The 16,044-nt window shown below is 54.8% G+C and overlaps 1 protein-coding gene across 1 annotated transcript in view; it reads right to left on the reverse strand.

Moving 5' to 3' along the window:
• Positions 1-5,177: 5,177 nt before the first annotated feature.
• Positions 5,178-16,044, reverse strand: part of APCDD1L (APC down-regulated 1 like) — a 52,491-nt gene continuing 41,624 nt past the window's right edge. The window contains exons 2-4 of the mRNA XM_077873731.1: positions 15,643-15,781; positions 12,408-12,960; positions 5,178-7,710 (exon numbers count right to left, since the gene is read on the reverse strand). Of these exons, the coding sequence (XP_077729857.1) occupies positions 6,955-7,710; positions 12,408-12,960; positions 15,643-15,781 (1,448 nt within the window). The 3' untranslated portion in view covers positions 5,178-6,954. The remainder of the gene's footprint in view (positions 7,711-12,407; positions 12,961-15,642; positions 15,782-16,044) is intronic.

Below are 16,044 nucleotides of genomic sequence, written 5' to 3' on the forward strand. Positions count from 1 at the left end.
CAGCAGACCCACATGGCCTTGTGCTTCCACTTCCTATAGGCAGCCACTTAGCACTTTCTGTCTTCTGGTATTAACATCTGTATTTCTCAATCATGTGGTATATTACTTTTTCTTGAGTTTTCACTTCGAGGTTTTATCTATTGATTTCCTTCTAAGGAAGGTGAGGAGTTAACTCCAGTAACCTTTGTCTGAAGCATAGTGTCATGCTTCCCCTCCCTTCCATGGTGTCATGTCACAATTTTTGGCTATGTCAGTATCCTTTTGCTTGATGAAGACTTAGATATTGTTCACCGCAAAGTATTATCTGTTCTGTGATTATATTTCCCTCTTATACATCACCCTTCCCCTCTCCCCTGCTTAGTTTCTTATATATCTCCAATTAACTCAGCCCCGGACTCTGACAGAAGCACGACAGCATTCACCCATTCCGTAACTCTCTGATTCTTACGTATTTTCTCAGGAGGAGTCCCTCCTGGAGCTCTCCGTTCTCTTGCTCCTCTCTGGACTGATTGGTCTCCAGACCTGCTGCACGGCTCTAGTCCCAGGAAAGCCCTTCCTTTGCCATCATCTGGGGGAAACTCCCTTTCTTCTCTTCTAGGTTGATCTCCTGTTTTCTGGATCTCTGGCTTCCTCTTTCTTGTTTTTATCTCCTCACTGTGGTGGAGTATATCCTTAAGCCAGTTTCAGAGAAAGGAGTATGTGGGAGGTAACTTTTCTGAGAACTTCGTGTATCTGAACACGTTCCATTCTGCCCTCCCACTCAATTGATAGTTGTACTAGGTATAAAAATCAAGGTTGGAAATCACGCTGAGGATTTGGGGCAACACTGTTTACTGATTGCCAGTTTCCTAAGGCCAATAAGAAGTCTGCTACCATTAACTGGTGATCCTTTTTTTTTTTTTAAGATTTTATTTATTCATGAGAGACACACAGTGAGAGGCAGACACAGGCAGAGGGAAAAGCAGGCTCCATGCAAGGAGCCCGACACAGAACTCAATCCCAGGACCCCAGGACCACGCCCTGGGCTGAAGGCAGGCACCAATCCACTGAGCCACCCAGGGATCCCCTCTTTTTTTAATTTAATTTCTGGAGAGATTCTTCAACTTTAATTTCTAACTTTCTCTTGATTTGTCTGCCATCATTTTCATAATTTTCAATAATTCTTTCTAATTACTATTATTTGTTTATAACAATCTACTCTTGATGTATATATTCTTTTCACTGAGGATATTCTAATTCTTTTTTTGTTCTTGTTCTGTACAGAAGAGGAACTGAAAAATGGCAATGGTCTTTAAAAGGTTAGCATTGTTTTCACCGAGGGCCATATAGTTCTTTTTGTTATCATCCTGCCTCCAGATAAGGAGGCATTATCTTCTTCTTACCAGTCACTTTGAATGTTTTTTTAAGTGTATTGATTTATTTTTAAGTAATCTCTACACCCAACATGGGACTCTTACTTGTCACTTTTTGTCTTTTCATTTTGGAGGCTTTCTTTAAATGGCTGGTGATCCTTGACTGTCCTTTAATGTATTTATGACTGAAGCACTAAAGAGCTGGTGGGAAGTGGCATCTGTGTAGGTGGGATTTGCTGAATGGTGGGTTTCCAGGCAAGCTAACTGGGTAGGGACCTCACAGATACCTCCCCAGGGAAATTCCAGGTGTCAGCATCTGTAGTTGATTTAATGTGGGCTCATTGCTCTGGAATCTTCCCATCTCCTTCCTGGCAGCAGAAGCCTGGCCACTATCTCTCAAGGAGAAGAAGCCTGTGTAACCCAGTTGTTTCATGGGTAGAGTTTTATTTGCTACCTAGATTTTTAGCATGACATCTTGCCCTGGGTGGTCTCCAAGTCCAAATATCCTGATTGCCCGTCTGGTTTCATGCAAGGGTCAGGAAGAGGATCTGGAGGTAAAACTCCTTTGTAGATTTTCACATAATCCTGTTTTCAGTCCTCATGCTCTCCCACCTCCAGGGTTCCTTAGACCACCACTTCCTAAGCCTTTGGGGGCTTGCCTCTGACCCTTCTGCTACTAATCCAGCCTGACAGCACCTTTCTCTCCACTGTCACCTGCTGTCAGTGTGTCACCTGTCAGCCCCCCAGACTCCAGAGGTTTGCTACCATCTTTTATTGACTCTTCTCCTTTTCTGTGTATCCATGTGACCTTGTGCCTGTTTTTTCTTTTTCCATGATTTACTGGGGACTTCAGAAGGAAGTAGATGTGAAAGTGTGTGTTCCACTTGGCCCATATTGGGTAGTCAGTCCATAACATGTAGTTCTTAATAAACTGACAGTTGGGGACACCTGCCTTTGACTCAGGTTGTGATCCTGGGGTCCTGGGATCGAGTCCTGCATCAGGCTCCCTGCAGGAAGCCTGTTTCTCCCTCTGCCTATGTCTCTGCCTCTCTCTCTGTGTGTCTCTCATGAATAAATAAAATATAAAAATCTTAAAAAAAATAAACTGCAGTTTATTTTAATAGCAGTAATGACCAAAAAGTAAGGTTTTTTTGTTAATTATTTTCCTCTCAAGGAGTTAAAAAAATACCAAATATAGGAGTGAGAGTAGTAGGTTGTTAATTAATAACCCCTAGGAAGTAAATACGACTTCACTGGAAGAAGACCCATCCTCACTGAGATTTTTGTTTAAAGCTATTCCCCTTGGAATTCGACATTGCTTCTTCTTGAGTCTCTTACCAGGCATGGCCTTTCCAGGTGGTTCAGCCTGTTTCCCTGGTGAGGAAACTGAAGCTGGGGGCTCCACAGCTAAGGATGGGAAGTCATAGGTGCCTGCATGATGCTAAGCGGTTTCCCTGTCTCGGTGACCTCTGTACGCATGAGACCTGATGGGGCCCCCAGGGGGTCTTGCCTACATCATGCCATGTGGCCTTCTGCTCGGGGACCGCAGTTGGTCCCAATACCCTTCCTAGGAAGAGCCTGGGCAGGAGACAATGGAGTTCTTCAAGCTCACAGTTCTGGGGTCTGCTCTGCCCATCTTATTAAAATAATAATAATAATAAAAAGCAACATCAAAATTCCAAGCCAGGTTTGGAGTACGTGGCTGTCCTCTGGCTGCCGGGGTTCCAAGCCTGCATCAGTACTCAGAGTGTTTATTTGTTCAGCTGGTGTTTGCTGTGCTCCTACTGTGTGCCAGGCGCCCTGCACACATGGGCGTGGTGAGGACAAGACGGACAAGGGCCTGCCATCAGGGGACTCATGGAGGCCAGGGGCCGACAAAGAAATAAGGAGGTGAGGCCAAGGGTCCTTATGGTGACCTGTGCAGGCTCAGGTGCTGGAACATTCCAAGCAGAAGGAGGGACAAAGACAAAACCCTGACAGGTGCGGCCCAGGTGAGCACCCACGTAGTGGGGTGCGTGTGAAGAGGACCGGCATCCAGCCTCCCAGGGCCATCGGGAGCAGGTTGGAGCAGGTTGGAGGGGGCTTGCCCGAGCCCAGCCCCAGCTCCCCAGGGAGCAGAAGCAGCCCCCCACCCTCCCGGGCCCCCCCATGGCCCTGCTGCGCCTCCCTCCCTCCTCTGCGTCAGGAGCCTCGGTTCCCGGCCTGTCCCCTCCCGCCCCCCTCACGCCTGAGTCACCGCAGTCCCCAGAGAGCGGCCTGAGTGCAGCAGAGCCCGCGTCACTGGGAGCTGCTCTTTCTCAGGCCCGTAGCTCCGCTGGGAGATTAAACACATTCGCTTAGAAAAAGCAAAGAAATAGCTTCTTTTGATAACCAGCATCTGTTAGTTAATGGGCCTCTGAGAGCTGTATACAATTTAAACTTTTTATTAAAAAAAAAAAAAGGCTCATTTACTCTCCTGGGAGCCTGCGCTATGAAATTATAAACTGCATGGGTTTTTTTTCCCCCCTTTTAAACGTGACTGAACATAGAATGGAGAACATTAATTTTGTTTTGTTTTGTTTTGAACTAGAACTATGGGTTTTACTTTCCCCTCTGTTGATTAAAGCTACCTTGGGTTTTACGTGGAGGGTGGTGCAAGGGACAGTCAGGGGCCAGAAGACGTGTCGTGGCTTCCCACGTGGCCCCTCCGCCCCCCAGGCCCCCGGACAACCCCTTCTTCTTTCAGCCCGGGAGCAAAGGGCTTGTGGTCCTTTCTCCAGCCGTGGCCCTTTGTCAGCATCCACTGCTCCTGGGAGGAGGGCACCTGGGTCCAGCCCGGGGGACTCTAAATAGCAGTGGCTCATGCTGTGCCCACAAGGCAGCTCTGCGTCACTTTCCCCAAATACAGTCAAGGAATTCCACTGTTACCTATGAGGGGTCTGGGGCCCCAGAAACACCCCAAGACAGATGTTCAGGCCTCGGGTTCTGGGGCCCAGGTGCTGGTGGTCTTGGGCAATGCCCTTTGTCCTCTCTGAGTCTTTAGCATCCTCAGGAGCAAGATGCAGAGTCACAGCTCTCACCTCCCGTGTCCCCTGCCCCCCAGTGAGAGATTGCTGTGCCTGGCATGAGCCAGGGGCCCCGTCACAGGTCTCGGTGTGAGGACGGACTGGCATCGTAAACACGTGTTACTTGCCTGTACTTACTGAGGTGCTGGTGTGCGCGTGCCCTGCTGGAAAGGACTGTCGAGGCCAGCTCGGGCCTTCCTTGTTCCGTGGAGCTTATAGTTGTGGTGCAGGAGGCAGAGCATATGCGTGAATGGATGGTCGTTTCCGACAGTGTGATCAGTGAGCATTCTAAAGAAGAGACAGCAGGATGGAAGGGATGGATGGATAGAAGGACAGAAGGGGAAGGGGGGCTGCTGTTTGGGGTTGCAGGTAGTTGGCCTCCCCAAGTGGGTGACATCTGGTCTGAGACTTGAAAAGGCCAAGCTCCTGAGGATCCAGGGGAAGAGTAGCAGCAGTGACATGTGCAAAGGCCCTGAGGTAGGAAACAGGTTGTTATGGACAAGAAACAGAAGGAAGGCTGATGCAGCGAGGGTGTGGGAGGTGCAGCTGGCCCTTGCAGACATCAGTGACCGAGGAGTAGGCATTTTATTCCGAGTGTACTGGAAGCTCTGGGAGAGTTTGTAACAGGGCAGGGCAGTTGCCTGAACCGAAGGGGCATAACAGACAGCCGGGGTTTACCTCCACTGGTTTTATTCTCTTTCACACATTCCCTGGAAGACACTTCACTTCCTTTCTTTAGAACCATAATCCCCTTGGTTGACTTTAATAACCGGCGAGAACATTTTTCAGGCTGTTTAATTTTATTAAAAGATTCAAATTTGATGACAAATGGTGTCATGGTTGCCTCGAGCCTCGGATACAAGACTTGTTCAGCCATGGACACATTATCGCCACCCACCCTCATCCCCACCAGCAACTGTACCCCCCACCCTGGTGCAGCCTGAGACCGTAAATAATCTAATTATTTTTTTGTACTTTGGTAAATATGCCAGGAACACTCATTGCTCTCTGAGACCTACCGAGAATATTAACTTGGTGGGTTTTTTTTTTTTTCTTTTAAGAACGCTGGGTGGATAAGTGAGAGCAATTTCAGCGGGCTGATGGAACCCCACCAATCTAACAGGGGACACAGGGCTCCCCTCTGAAAGCATCGTTAGCCTCGATTGTTGTATTGTTGTTCGAGATCTGTGATAAGAGCCCGAGATAGGAATCGGTGGAGGCAGGAGGGGGGCGGATCCCAGCCCCAGAGTCCCCGAAACCCTGGAGCCACCAGGATGCCAGTAAATTTCGCAGTGTTACGGGTGAGGCCCCAGGAACGCAGGTGGGGGCCCTGCAGAGGCGCAGCCTGTCCCCACCTTGATGGCAGCCCCCTCTGAGCAGAGGGGACACCGGCACGTGAGCATCGGGGCCAGCCGACGTTGCCCGGGGGCCCGGCGACCCCGATCTCTCCCTAGGATGGTCCCAAAGACCCATTCGGAGGTCTCTCTCCCTCCTTGTCAGTTAAGCGCAGGGAATCTTGAAAACAGAGGATGCCTGTACGGGGCTAATTACAGAGCACCTTAGTGTCGCCGCTGTCATTAGTATTAATTACTTTCCAAAGGCTGGAAACGCCGCGCTCCTCCAAAGACCTGCCCGCAGCAGCCGGCGCCGCGCAGCGCTCTCCTGGGCCCCGCGCGGCCTCCTCGGTCGGGCCGGGAGGGCTGCTCCAGCCGCGCCACGTAGACGGCTTGAGGCCCGACTCCCGACGCGGAGGCAAGTGCACACAAACGCCCGCAGCCAAAACTCAAGAAAGCTGAGTTGCCCCTGAAGAGACCAGCCCTCTCCCAGAAAGCCGCCAAGTACCGAAAGCCCGGAGCAGCATCTTTAATTCATGGCTCTGGTTCGAGTTTGTGTTGCTAAATTCGAATTAATAATCTTTAAACAAGGATCCACAGGCTCGGCAGAGCGGCGGCAGCACCCGCGCAGAGAGCCTCGCTCCCGCGCCCCCGAACGCCAAGGTCGGGCGGGAGAGGGGCTGCTGCCCTCCAGCCCCGGGGACCCCGCCAAGCACCTGACGCTGCCGCGCCCGGGTTCGTGCTCGACACTCGAGTTGAATTAGCGGGCCGCGCCGCGGGCTCAGGGACTGCGGGCTCCGCAGGTGCCACGGGCTCAGGGGCTGCGGGTTCAGGGGCTGCGGGCTCCGCAGGTGCTGCAGGCTTCGCAGGTGCCGCGGGCTCAGGGACTGCGGGCTCTGCAGGTGCCACGGGTTCAGGGGCTGCGGGCTCCGCAGGTGCTGCGGGCTTCGCAGGTGCCGCGGGCTTCGCAGGTGTCGCAGGCTTCACAGGTGCCACAGGCTTGCAGGTGCCACGGGCTTCGCAGGTGCCTCGGGCTTCTCAGGTGCCACGGGCTCAGCGGCTGAGACCCCCGAGAGCCCCGGCGGGCAACGGCAGGGCCACGTGACTGTCGGCAGAGCAGCGGGAAGACAGGCCCTTCGGCGGACACGTGGAGGAGTCTGTGCCCCGGGGGAGTCCACCAGGGTGGCGAGTGTCCGGGGGCGGCCTAGAGGTCAGAGGCCAATTTCATAGGCACGTGAGGAAGGCCAGCCCCAGCGCGAGGGGCAGGACGGGGAGAGCCCAGGGCCCCCCACCACGGAGGGGCTTCTGTGGAGGCCCGTGTCGCGGGACCCCAGACACCCCCTGGGCCACTCTGTCGCAGAGCACCAGGGGCGCCTGGTAGGACGTGGGACGCCTCTCCGGGGTGTCGGGACTTGACCCGTCCGTGGGCCTCTGTCCGATGAAGAGCAGGCTTTGCCCGAGGGGGTCTAGCTCCATCCTGAAGAGCTCGTACTCCACGTGGGGGAGCCTGATGCCCAGCGGCAGGCACCCATTGGTGGCTGTGACGTCCCGCTCGGTTCCCAGGGACCAGGCCCCCGGGCCCCCGCAGCTGCTCGGTTCGGAGAAGTTGAGCATGGCCGTGGTGACCTGGTCCATGGGAGTCACTCGGGCCCGCGTGACCTGAAACACGAGTTCGGTGCCGCCGAGGACCTTGCGGGACGGCGTGCCCCTGGTGTAGCGGCCCGCGGCGTAGACCGTGAAGGTGGGCTGGTGGCAGGCGGGGTCTGAGAAGTGGCGGTAATATCCCTCCCAGGAGCGGTTGTGCCCGTGGAAGGTGAAGAGCCTGGTGAGGAACAGCACAGCGGGGCGCACCTCGCACCCGGGGCTGACCCACCGGCCGCCCAGGCGCAGGGGCAGGGCCGCCTGGGGGGGCAGCACGGGCGGGTGGTGCTCGTCGGAGCGCGCGATGAGGCTGCACGCTGGGCAGGGCCGGGCGTGGTGCTGGCACAAGACAAACAGAACAGTCAGTGCCCGACGTGGAGGAGGCGTCAGGGTGCAGCCCGGGGAGGCGGGGGTGTCGTGGGGTCGCGCCCGCGGGTCACTCCCTGCCTCCCGCCCCCACGGCCACTTTGCTTTCCTCGGATCTCACTAAGCTCCTCCTTCTGGGCCTCCGCACCTGCCATCCCTCTACCTGGAACTGACCCCGGATGTCTCCTGGCAGGCTGCTTCCTATCTCAGCTCAGCGAGGCCTTAGTGAGAACTTTCCAGATCATAGACCTGCCACTTCCTATGGCCTCTTCCCTCCACCCTCCCCCTGTGCTGGACGGTAGGCCCTGTGGCTACTGCAGCCCCGGGGCCTGGTGCGGTGCCTGGCTCACAGCGGCCACACACTGACTGGCTGAACAGGGACGGATGGATGAAGGAGAGATGGAGGCGCCTTATGCCCTGGGCCTTGCAGGTGGCCTTTCCACACGCATCCTGCTTGGTCCTGAGATGCAGCCTTTCCAAGTCGTCACCTTTCTCCTGACCCACCGTTACTCCCCCTGCTCCGTACCCCTCACTTTTAGGAGCCTTCTAAGTGCCAGGCATCATGCTCAGCCCTGCTCGGGCAACTGTCATATGTTCTGGCTGAAGACGCTGGAACACGGTGGGCCGGGCGGCCTGCCATGGTCTCCAGCCTGGAAGTGGAGGAGACGGGCTGGAACCTCTGGCGCCTCTTCCCCATCCCTTCCATACTGGAAACTTCACTGTCCTCACAGCAGTGCCGTCTCCACCTTGGGGTGGACAAGAGAGGCTCTTGTAGCTTCAAGAACCTCCCTGGGTAAATGAGCATCTTTCCCTCCCCGCCTTGGAAAGTGCGTGCGCCGACACGGATGAGGCCCATTAATGTAATCGTGCCTCTGGCGCCCACTGCGGAGCGTCTGCACTAGTGGATAGTGGAGGAGAGATGTAGCCCAGAGATGTTCATTCTAGTGTTATTTATCATAGAGGAAACCAGCCACCCTCTCGAGTGGCAGCCACAGCCACGGCCCTCAGCTGTCCCAGGCCGTGCATTTGCTTTGCTCTCTCTTTGGCCTCATTTACAGTTGTCCCTGCTTCACAGAGGCGCAGAGCTGGGCTTACAGTAAAACACGTCAGCAGGGAACAGATGCCGAGCCAAAGTGCGTGGGAGTAGTCAGTCTGCATTTTGGAGGGAAAAGGCTCAGCAGAGGCCAAACAGGAACCAGAGAGACACATCCTGGTGCGTTTTTGGTTTTTTTTGTTTTTGTTTTTGTTTTGTTTTGTTTTGTTTTGTTTTTGGTTGTTGGGGTTTTTTGATTTTTTGTTTCTGTATTTGTTTTTGTTTTGTGTTTTGAAAGAGACCTGTTGGCCAGAATTTAGTCCAGAGCATCGTTCTGAAAGGTGAATGTCCTGGAAACAACCACTTGTCAAAGCAAGGTTGACGTGGGAACTTAGTAGACATCCCCTGCTCTTGCCATCTCAGGCCAGGGGTGCGGGCTGGACGGGCAAGGGGGAAAGAGGTGAATTTGGAGGGCCTGGCTGGGAAATCAGCTTTTTTTTTTTTTTCCCCAAAAAAAACAAAAGATTTCCACAGATGGCTGCCGAGTGAGTTTCATGCCAAACAAGTGGCATTCGGGAGTCCTCCTTTAGAAAGAAACTCTAGGACGATTAAGAAACAGTTTGCCTTTTCTTTTTCTTTTTCAGATTGCCGCATTTTCAGCTTATTATTTGTATTCTATGATGAACCTAAACTTGACTTGATTTCCATAATACAGAAGACTATATTATTTTTGGTTTGGGAGATTTTGACTCGAGGACAGAGTCGAAGGCACTTTGAAATGCTGGTAAATGGCTGCAAAAGCGTAATGGGAAGAAATGAGCCGGCTGGGTAGTTAGCTGGAGTGCCGGTAATTGGAACGCTGGCTGATAAGAGTCTAATTTAGGCATTTTAACCCACATTCCCACTGTTGTCGCACTGATGTGTATTGACAGGGCGTAATGCATTACATCAAAATAACACCAGGCCTGTCCTCCCCGATTCCCCCTGCAAACGAGAGATCTTCTGCAGGCAGGACACTTGGGATACCGGCTGGTAATTCGGGGCAAGTGGTTTTCTGCATAACAGAAACAAATTGAGAGCTAGTGAGCCCTTCAGGTGAGAGATGAGAGAGACCAGGCATCTTCTTTCCTGATGCATTCGGAGGGGATGAAAGATGAAAACCCTTCCTGGCATCATTCTGCAGAGGTTTCGGGGTTGCACGTGTTAACAAGGCCCCAGCCAGCAGAATTCACACTTGTGCGGAAGCCAAACTCTCACTGGTTCAAACCTGTTACATAAAGTTATTTCTCAAACAGCACATAACAGTTTCTAATTAACCCCCAGAGGTGACACCAGGCTTAGATGATTTCGGTCGAGTGTTGGCTGATTGATTAGGATTCTACATCCAGGCAATGAATTTGGGGATCAAATTGGTTTTAAATTAACTTCTAAAAATGTTCATGTTTACCATCTGGTTTGGGTCATGGGCGAGGCCCGGGCCCCAGAGAGCATAAGGTAACGACTAATTCGTTACTTGGGGGTTTATCTGCAGCATTTTCTTCTTTGAAATTCTCTCTCTCTCTCTCTCCCTCTCTGTCTCTCTTTCCTCCCTCCCTCTCTCTCTCTCTCTTTCCCCCAAGGAGGGGGCAGTTGCTGAGCAGATATTTAATTTAATGTCTGTACATCTGGCACTGCTCATCTACGCGCACATTCCTGTTCTGCTTCTCAATCACTGTGCAGGTTGCATTGGCCACGCTGGCTGGGCAGGCAGCAGGAGGGCAGGAGTCTGCGGCCCCACAGCCCTGCCTGGGGAGACATGAAAATTGTCATCCTCTGCGCCCCCGGGGGTCCATCCTCTCCGTGTTCAGAGCAGTTTGCCCTCCTAATGAGGTGGTGGGCGCCGGTAATCACCCTGCTGCCAGGGCCTTCTTGTCTTTAAGTAGGATTAACGTCAGACCAGCCTAGAACATTGGCTGCCAAAAAGGGAATAATTTTGAGGTCACGAAAAGAACTCAGGCTGATTTTCTGATGATGAGAACTTCCTGTGCTGCTTCTCTGCTCTCCAGATCCTGGGTTGGGAGGAGGGGGCGGGAGAGGAGAGGAGGTACCATGGGGCTCATCCCTCGTGCCTCTCTTTGGGGTACTTTGACACGCAGCTGCTCACCTCTGGAGGGGTAGGTTAGTTCCTTGAGTGCTGGGTACACAGTAGGCACTCAATACATGCTGAATGACACAGGAGGGTTGCCTAAGGGCTCACTCGACAGGGGCTCCCAAACTCACATATCCAGTCTACTCATTCTCGCTTTTGAAAAATATTCCTTGGGTGCGCCCTACCTTGACTTCACTTTCCACACAGCCACACTAATAAAAGTTAACTTTTCTTGTAATTGCCAGGGTAGGCAAGGAAGCCCTGTAACTTCTGGAACCTCCGACTTTGTTGCCTGTCTCCTCTTAATAGGATACTGGGACCTTGTTTACCCTCAATTACAGAGAATAAAGGATATCCCTGATGTTCCCTGGGTGGTTATTTTAATAGAATTGGTTTCTGTTTAAATTCTATGTATTTTATCTTACGCTCCTACAAACATTTTTCTGAGTTGGGGTGGGGGTGGGTCCTGAGGCTTCCCCGGCTTCGCCAGAGAAGTCACGAGCCCCCGCCCCATGTGGACCAGGCTCTGTACTATGTGCCAAGAATATATCATATGAGTGGAGCTCGGATTCTTTGGGCCTGTGTGCCCATCAGGCAGGAAAAGGCCACCAGATCTCCCCCAAATGAGGGCGGTATGTTAGTGACCCCTTAATTTAAGAATCTAGGTTAAGCACCCCAGGTGAAATCCACGTGGGAGTTGAGGGGGGGAAGTACATGTCCCTTTGTACTGCAGCCCCTGCCCAGAGGGCGGTCTCTGGGCCACCGGGGAGCCCCTTAGACATGCAGGGTCCCAGGCCCCACCCGGACCACGGGGCCTGACCCTGTCTTCTCAGAAGATGCCCGGGTGATGGCGTCTTGAGAGCAGGGCCTGAGCAGCGCTGCTTTCCCCGGCCTTAGTGTGAAGGGGCACACTCAGCGTCTCCGGCTCCAGACAGCAGCGAGGTCCATGTGGAGCTTTGCGGGGGCACCTTCCACGGGCGGTGTGGCCGTCCAGCGGAGCCCCGGAGGAGCGCTGACCTCTCCCCAGTTCATTCACTAACATTGGCCCCGACTGTCTGCCAGACCCGGGCCACGTGTGGGGACACAGGAGAGAGCAGGGCCCTGCCCTTGCAGAGGGTCTACTTCTAGAGAAGGTGGCAAGAAAACGGACCATGCAGCCCAGGGCAAGCTGAGTGCTGGAAAATGTGCAGAGTGGGGATTGGAGGGAACGTCTGATCTGAGAGCTGAGAGAGGCCTGCCCAAGCCCACACACCCAGCAGGGGCAGAAGGGGACCCCGTGGGGCCCACAGGAAGGACCTCAGACAAGCTGAACTGTGGTTCCTTTGGGAAAAGCCAGCCCTGTAAAGATCTGAGAAAAGCTGTCTCAAGCAGAAGGAACAGCATGTGCAAATGTCCTGAGGCAGGTAGGCCAGCCTGGGGGTGCAGAGAAGGGTCCTAGGCAGGGACCAGCCCATAGGGGGCCAGTTGGGTTGGGGCTCAGAGCTCACTCTCCCAGGGCTTTAGACTCACCAGGGCGCTCTGCAGCGGGCGCTGGTAGCCCGTGGGCCGGTAGTGCCGCCTCTCCGCGTGGTTGGTGTGGATGTCCCCCAGGTACAGCTCCTCCACTAGCCGGGGCCCGGCCCGGGGCTGCAGCTGCAGGTGGCGCTGCATGCGGACCAGGCTGAGCTCGTGCATGGTGAAGCCCAGGGCTTCCGTGCAGTCCTGCTTGGCCCGGGCGCTCAGCAGCTCGTAGAGGGCGCCGGGCAGCCAGGGCCGGGCCGGGGGCAGCCGCTGGGCACAGTCCCGGCCCGCCCAGGTCTGGTTGAGGCTCCTGGTGACATCGAGCAGGGCGCGGCGGCTGTGGAAGACGATGCCCACCTTGTGCAGGTGGTAGTCGGCCTCGGTGGCACCTCGGGTAACCCAGGAGGCCCGGCGCAGGCGGACCTTGCCCTTGATGAGCAGGGAGTGCGCGGGCTCCCGGCAGGAGGGGTCCCTGTAGTAGAACTGGTAGGCTCGGAAGAGGCGGCTGGGGTAGAAGGTGTAGGAGCGGGTGAGGAACTCGGGTCCGGGGCGCACCTCACAGCTGTCGGAGGGAGAGAGACGGGGGTTGGGCCGAGCCGGGAGCACCTGCACGGCGAGCCCGCTCCCTCTGCCTGGGCTCCTGTCCCCCAGCTGGCCCCGCCGCCTCGATTCCCTGAGTGGTCTCAGCTCCACCTTTGACGCCACGGGCCTTCCACTTGCCTTGTGGCCTCCACGAAAGCCTTCTTCTTCCTCCTGCAATCCTGACTGCCTTCTCCAGCTGACGTCCCGCCCTCCTACCTGTGCATACCTACTGGCCCAAGAAGTGCGTAGACTTTGCAGCCAGAGGACCTGGGTTCAAATCCCGTTTCTGACCCTCAGCAGCTGTGGGTAATGCCCAGCTCCTTCCCGTGTGACACAGAGGCATCGGGCCCACGGTCAGGGTTTCCAGGAAGCACGGGGCCCAGGGGGGCTCCTTTGCACCATTTGGGGAGCCCTGTGCCGTGAGCTCCAGGAGGCAGTGGCCTGCCCGTTCTTTCCCCAGTGGATCCTTGGCTCCTGGCCCAGAGCCTGGCACCCAGGGGACCCTCCCTGGGGCCTCACTAGTGAATCGTGGTTGATGGGCACTTACGTCCGGTCTCCCCTTGGCTAGTTGACTTCCCTGACCAAATTTCATTTGTGCCCGTGACAGATTTGTTGATCGAAACCAGGGCTCACCAAGCTTTTTCTGTAAAGGGTCAGATAATAATAAATATTTTTGTTTTGGTGGGCCAGGTGGTCTCCAGAGCTAAGGCAGCCAGAGACGATAAGTAAATGGGGTGGGGTGGGGCCTGGTGGTGTGCCAATAAAACTTTATTTACAAAAATAGGCAGTGGGCTGGACCCGGCCCCCAGGATCTCTTCTGCCGGTGATGACAAAGCACAGGGTGGGGTTGGGAGAAACAGAGGCTAAGTGACTCCTAGACCCACGGCCGCACCTGGATTGGGGGCAGGGGAGCCCCTGAGACTTTGCATTGAGGGCGCAGGCCGGGTGGATGCTGGATGAGTTCCAGGGGAAAGCAGGCCAGGCGGGGCCCCCTTCGCATGGCCACTGTGAGCGCGCACCACCGGTACTATTACTTTCTCGGTAGTTTTCCTGGCGAGGCTGATGGAGCAAAGGAAATATGTTCTTACCCAGCACGAAAACAGTTTCCCTTCTCTTTTCCTTTCAATCTTTCTGATTATGTTAAGGAGAAAGTCTCTGTTGGAACTAATATGTCTTTAACGCCAACCTCCCTTTTCTCCCAGAGAAAACAGACCCAGGACCCGAGGCAGGCAACGAATCTAGTGAGAATTTAATTATGTTGTTTTGTTTTCATTGACTTTCTTTTTACAGTTACCTCCTATTTATGGCAGGTGGCTCCGCTCTCCCTATCTGGGGTGATATTACACTTCCTTTAAAAATAATTATAGTACGCTGCAAATGTGTGCAGTTTACTGTATACCAATTATACCTCAATAAAGCTGTAAAAATAAATGAATATATTTAGGTAAACAAAAGCAAGCTGGCTCAAAGAAAATCGGAAAGGAAATGCCAGTATGGGAGGTCGCAAAAGAGGAGAGGGGTGACTCACACACCTGAGGGTGGGAGGCCATCCTGTCCTCACCTGTATCTCGGACAGGGCTGGGGAGCGAGGGATTTGCCTAATGGAACCACAGTGGCCGTCTCAGTGGTTCCCAGACTGTGGATCATTCCCTGCAGTTGCCTCCAGGAAGCAGCAAAGCCTGTCTGGAGAGCGCGAAGGGGAACTTTCTAGGAAGAAAGTTCTAGAGGTTTCTAGAAGAATTGTCCTGGAATGCTGTGGTCTCAGGGCAGAAGCAGCCTGCAACCAGCTCTGACCTTCCCACAGCCCAGCTCTGTCTCAGGGTGACTTGACCAGCAGCACCTGGATCTTACCTGGACCCTGTGGAGTTGGGGTGGGCAGAGCCTGGGAACGCATCCAAAGTGGCTTTGCAGAGCTCACGTCCCCTCCCTCCACCCCGAGTGCTAACAGATGTTTGGCAGTGGGGTTTCTCCTTGACCCCAGGAGGTGCATGGAGGACACGGAGAGTCCAGTCCCTGACGCCAGAACAGGACCGGCCCCAAAGGGATGGTGGGGGAGGGAAGGATGTACTAGCTGTGGAGGAGGCCACGGCTTCCCTCTCCCTCACCCCGGAGGGAGGACTCAGCTGTTGTGTAGCGTCTGTGCTCCACGGATGAGGGTTCGAGCACAAAGCCCATTGCCTAGAGCTGCAAACAGGGCCTCTGAAATGTCAGGCAAGCCTGTCGGGTTAGAAAGAGAATTTGACGGATAAACAGGACCCCCGAGCCCTCTCTGGCCCATTGCGTCCTGCCTCAGGACCTTTGCACCAGCCTCTCCCTCTGCCTGGCTCTTCCCCTGGGTCTCTGGGTGGCTCCTTCTTCTCTTAGCTCTCAGCTGAGTGTCACCACCTCTCAGAAGCCCCCCGCCCCACCCAGGTCACTGGCTGTCACATCCTTTGTTCTGTTCCCTTCATTGCAGAGCTTAGTGCCATCTCAGGTTTAGGTCACTTATTCCTGTGTCAGCAGGTTTGATGCTTGTCCCCACCGTGGCTGCAAAGCCCTATGTTCGGCAGGTAGCAGGCCTCTTGGCCAACGGGATGAATCGTGCCCCATGGATGCCAAGGCTCAGAGAGGGTGAAGTCTCCCTGCCCAGGGGCCCGTAACCAGGGTGACCTCAGAGTCTTACCCAGTGGAGACCCAGGGCCCGTCAAGGTGTGGGGGCAGTGGCGCAGTGACGGGTACTCTGTGGGGCAGGGGCTGCTGGCAGCGGGGTTCCCAGCGTAGGCGGCCACCCCCTGCCGTCCCAGTCGTCTCTGCGGTGCGGGCTGCAAAGCAGACAGACGTGAGTTAGTGACCCTGACGCACCCCAGAAGCTCTGTCTGCCCTGCCCGCCCTCCCAGCCCATCCTGGGCCATAAGCGGGGTCAGAGAGGCAGACCCCGTCGGACCCCTTCCCGGGGCATCCAGCTCTGCCTCCGCAAGTCAGGCTGCCGGGGGCCGCGTCTGCACTCCTCACCCTCTGCATCTCAGCCACGACCCCCGTGGAGCGAGGGGACCCCAGGCTCCCGAGCTGGAAGGCCTGCTACCGT

This window comes from Canis aureus, chromosome 26 (genome assembly GCF_053574225.1).
Source record: "Canis aureus isolate CA01 chromosome 26, VMU_Caureus_v.1.0, whole genome shotgun sequence".
In the NCBI taxonomy this organism is placed as follows: domain Eukaryota; kingdom Metazoa; phylum Chordata; class Mammalia; order Carnivora; family Canidae; genus Canis; species Canis aureus.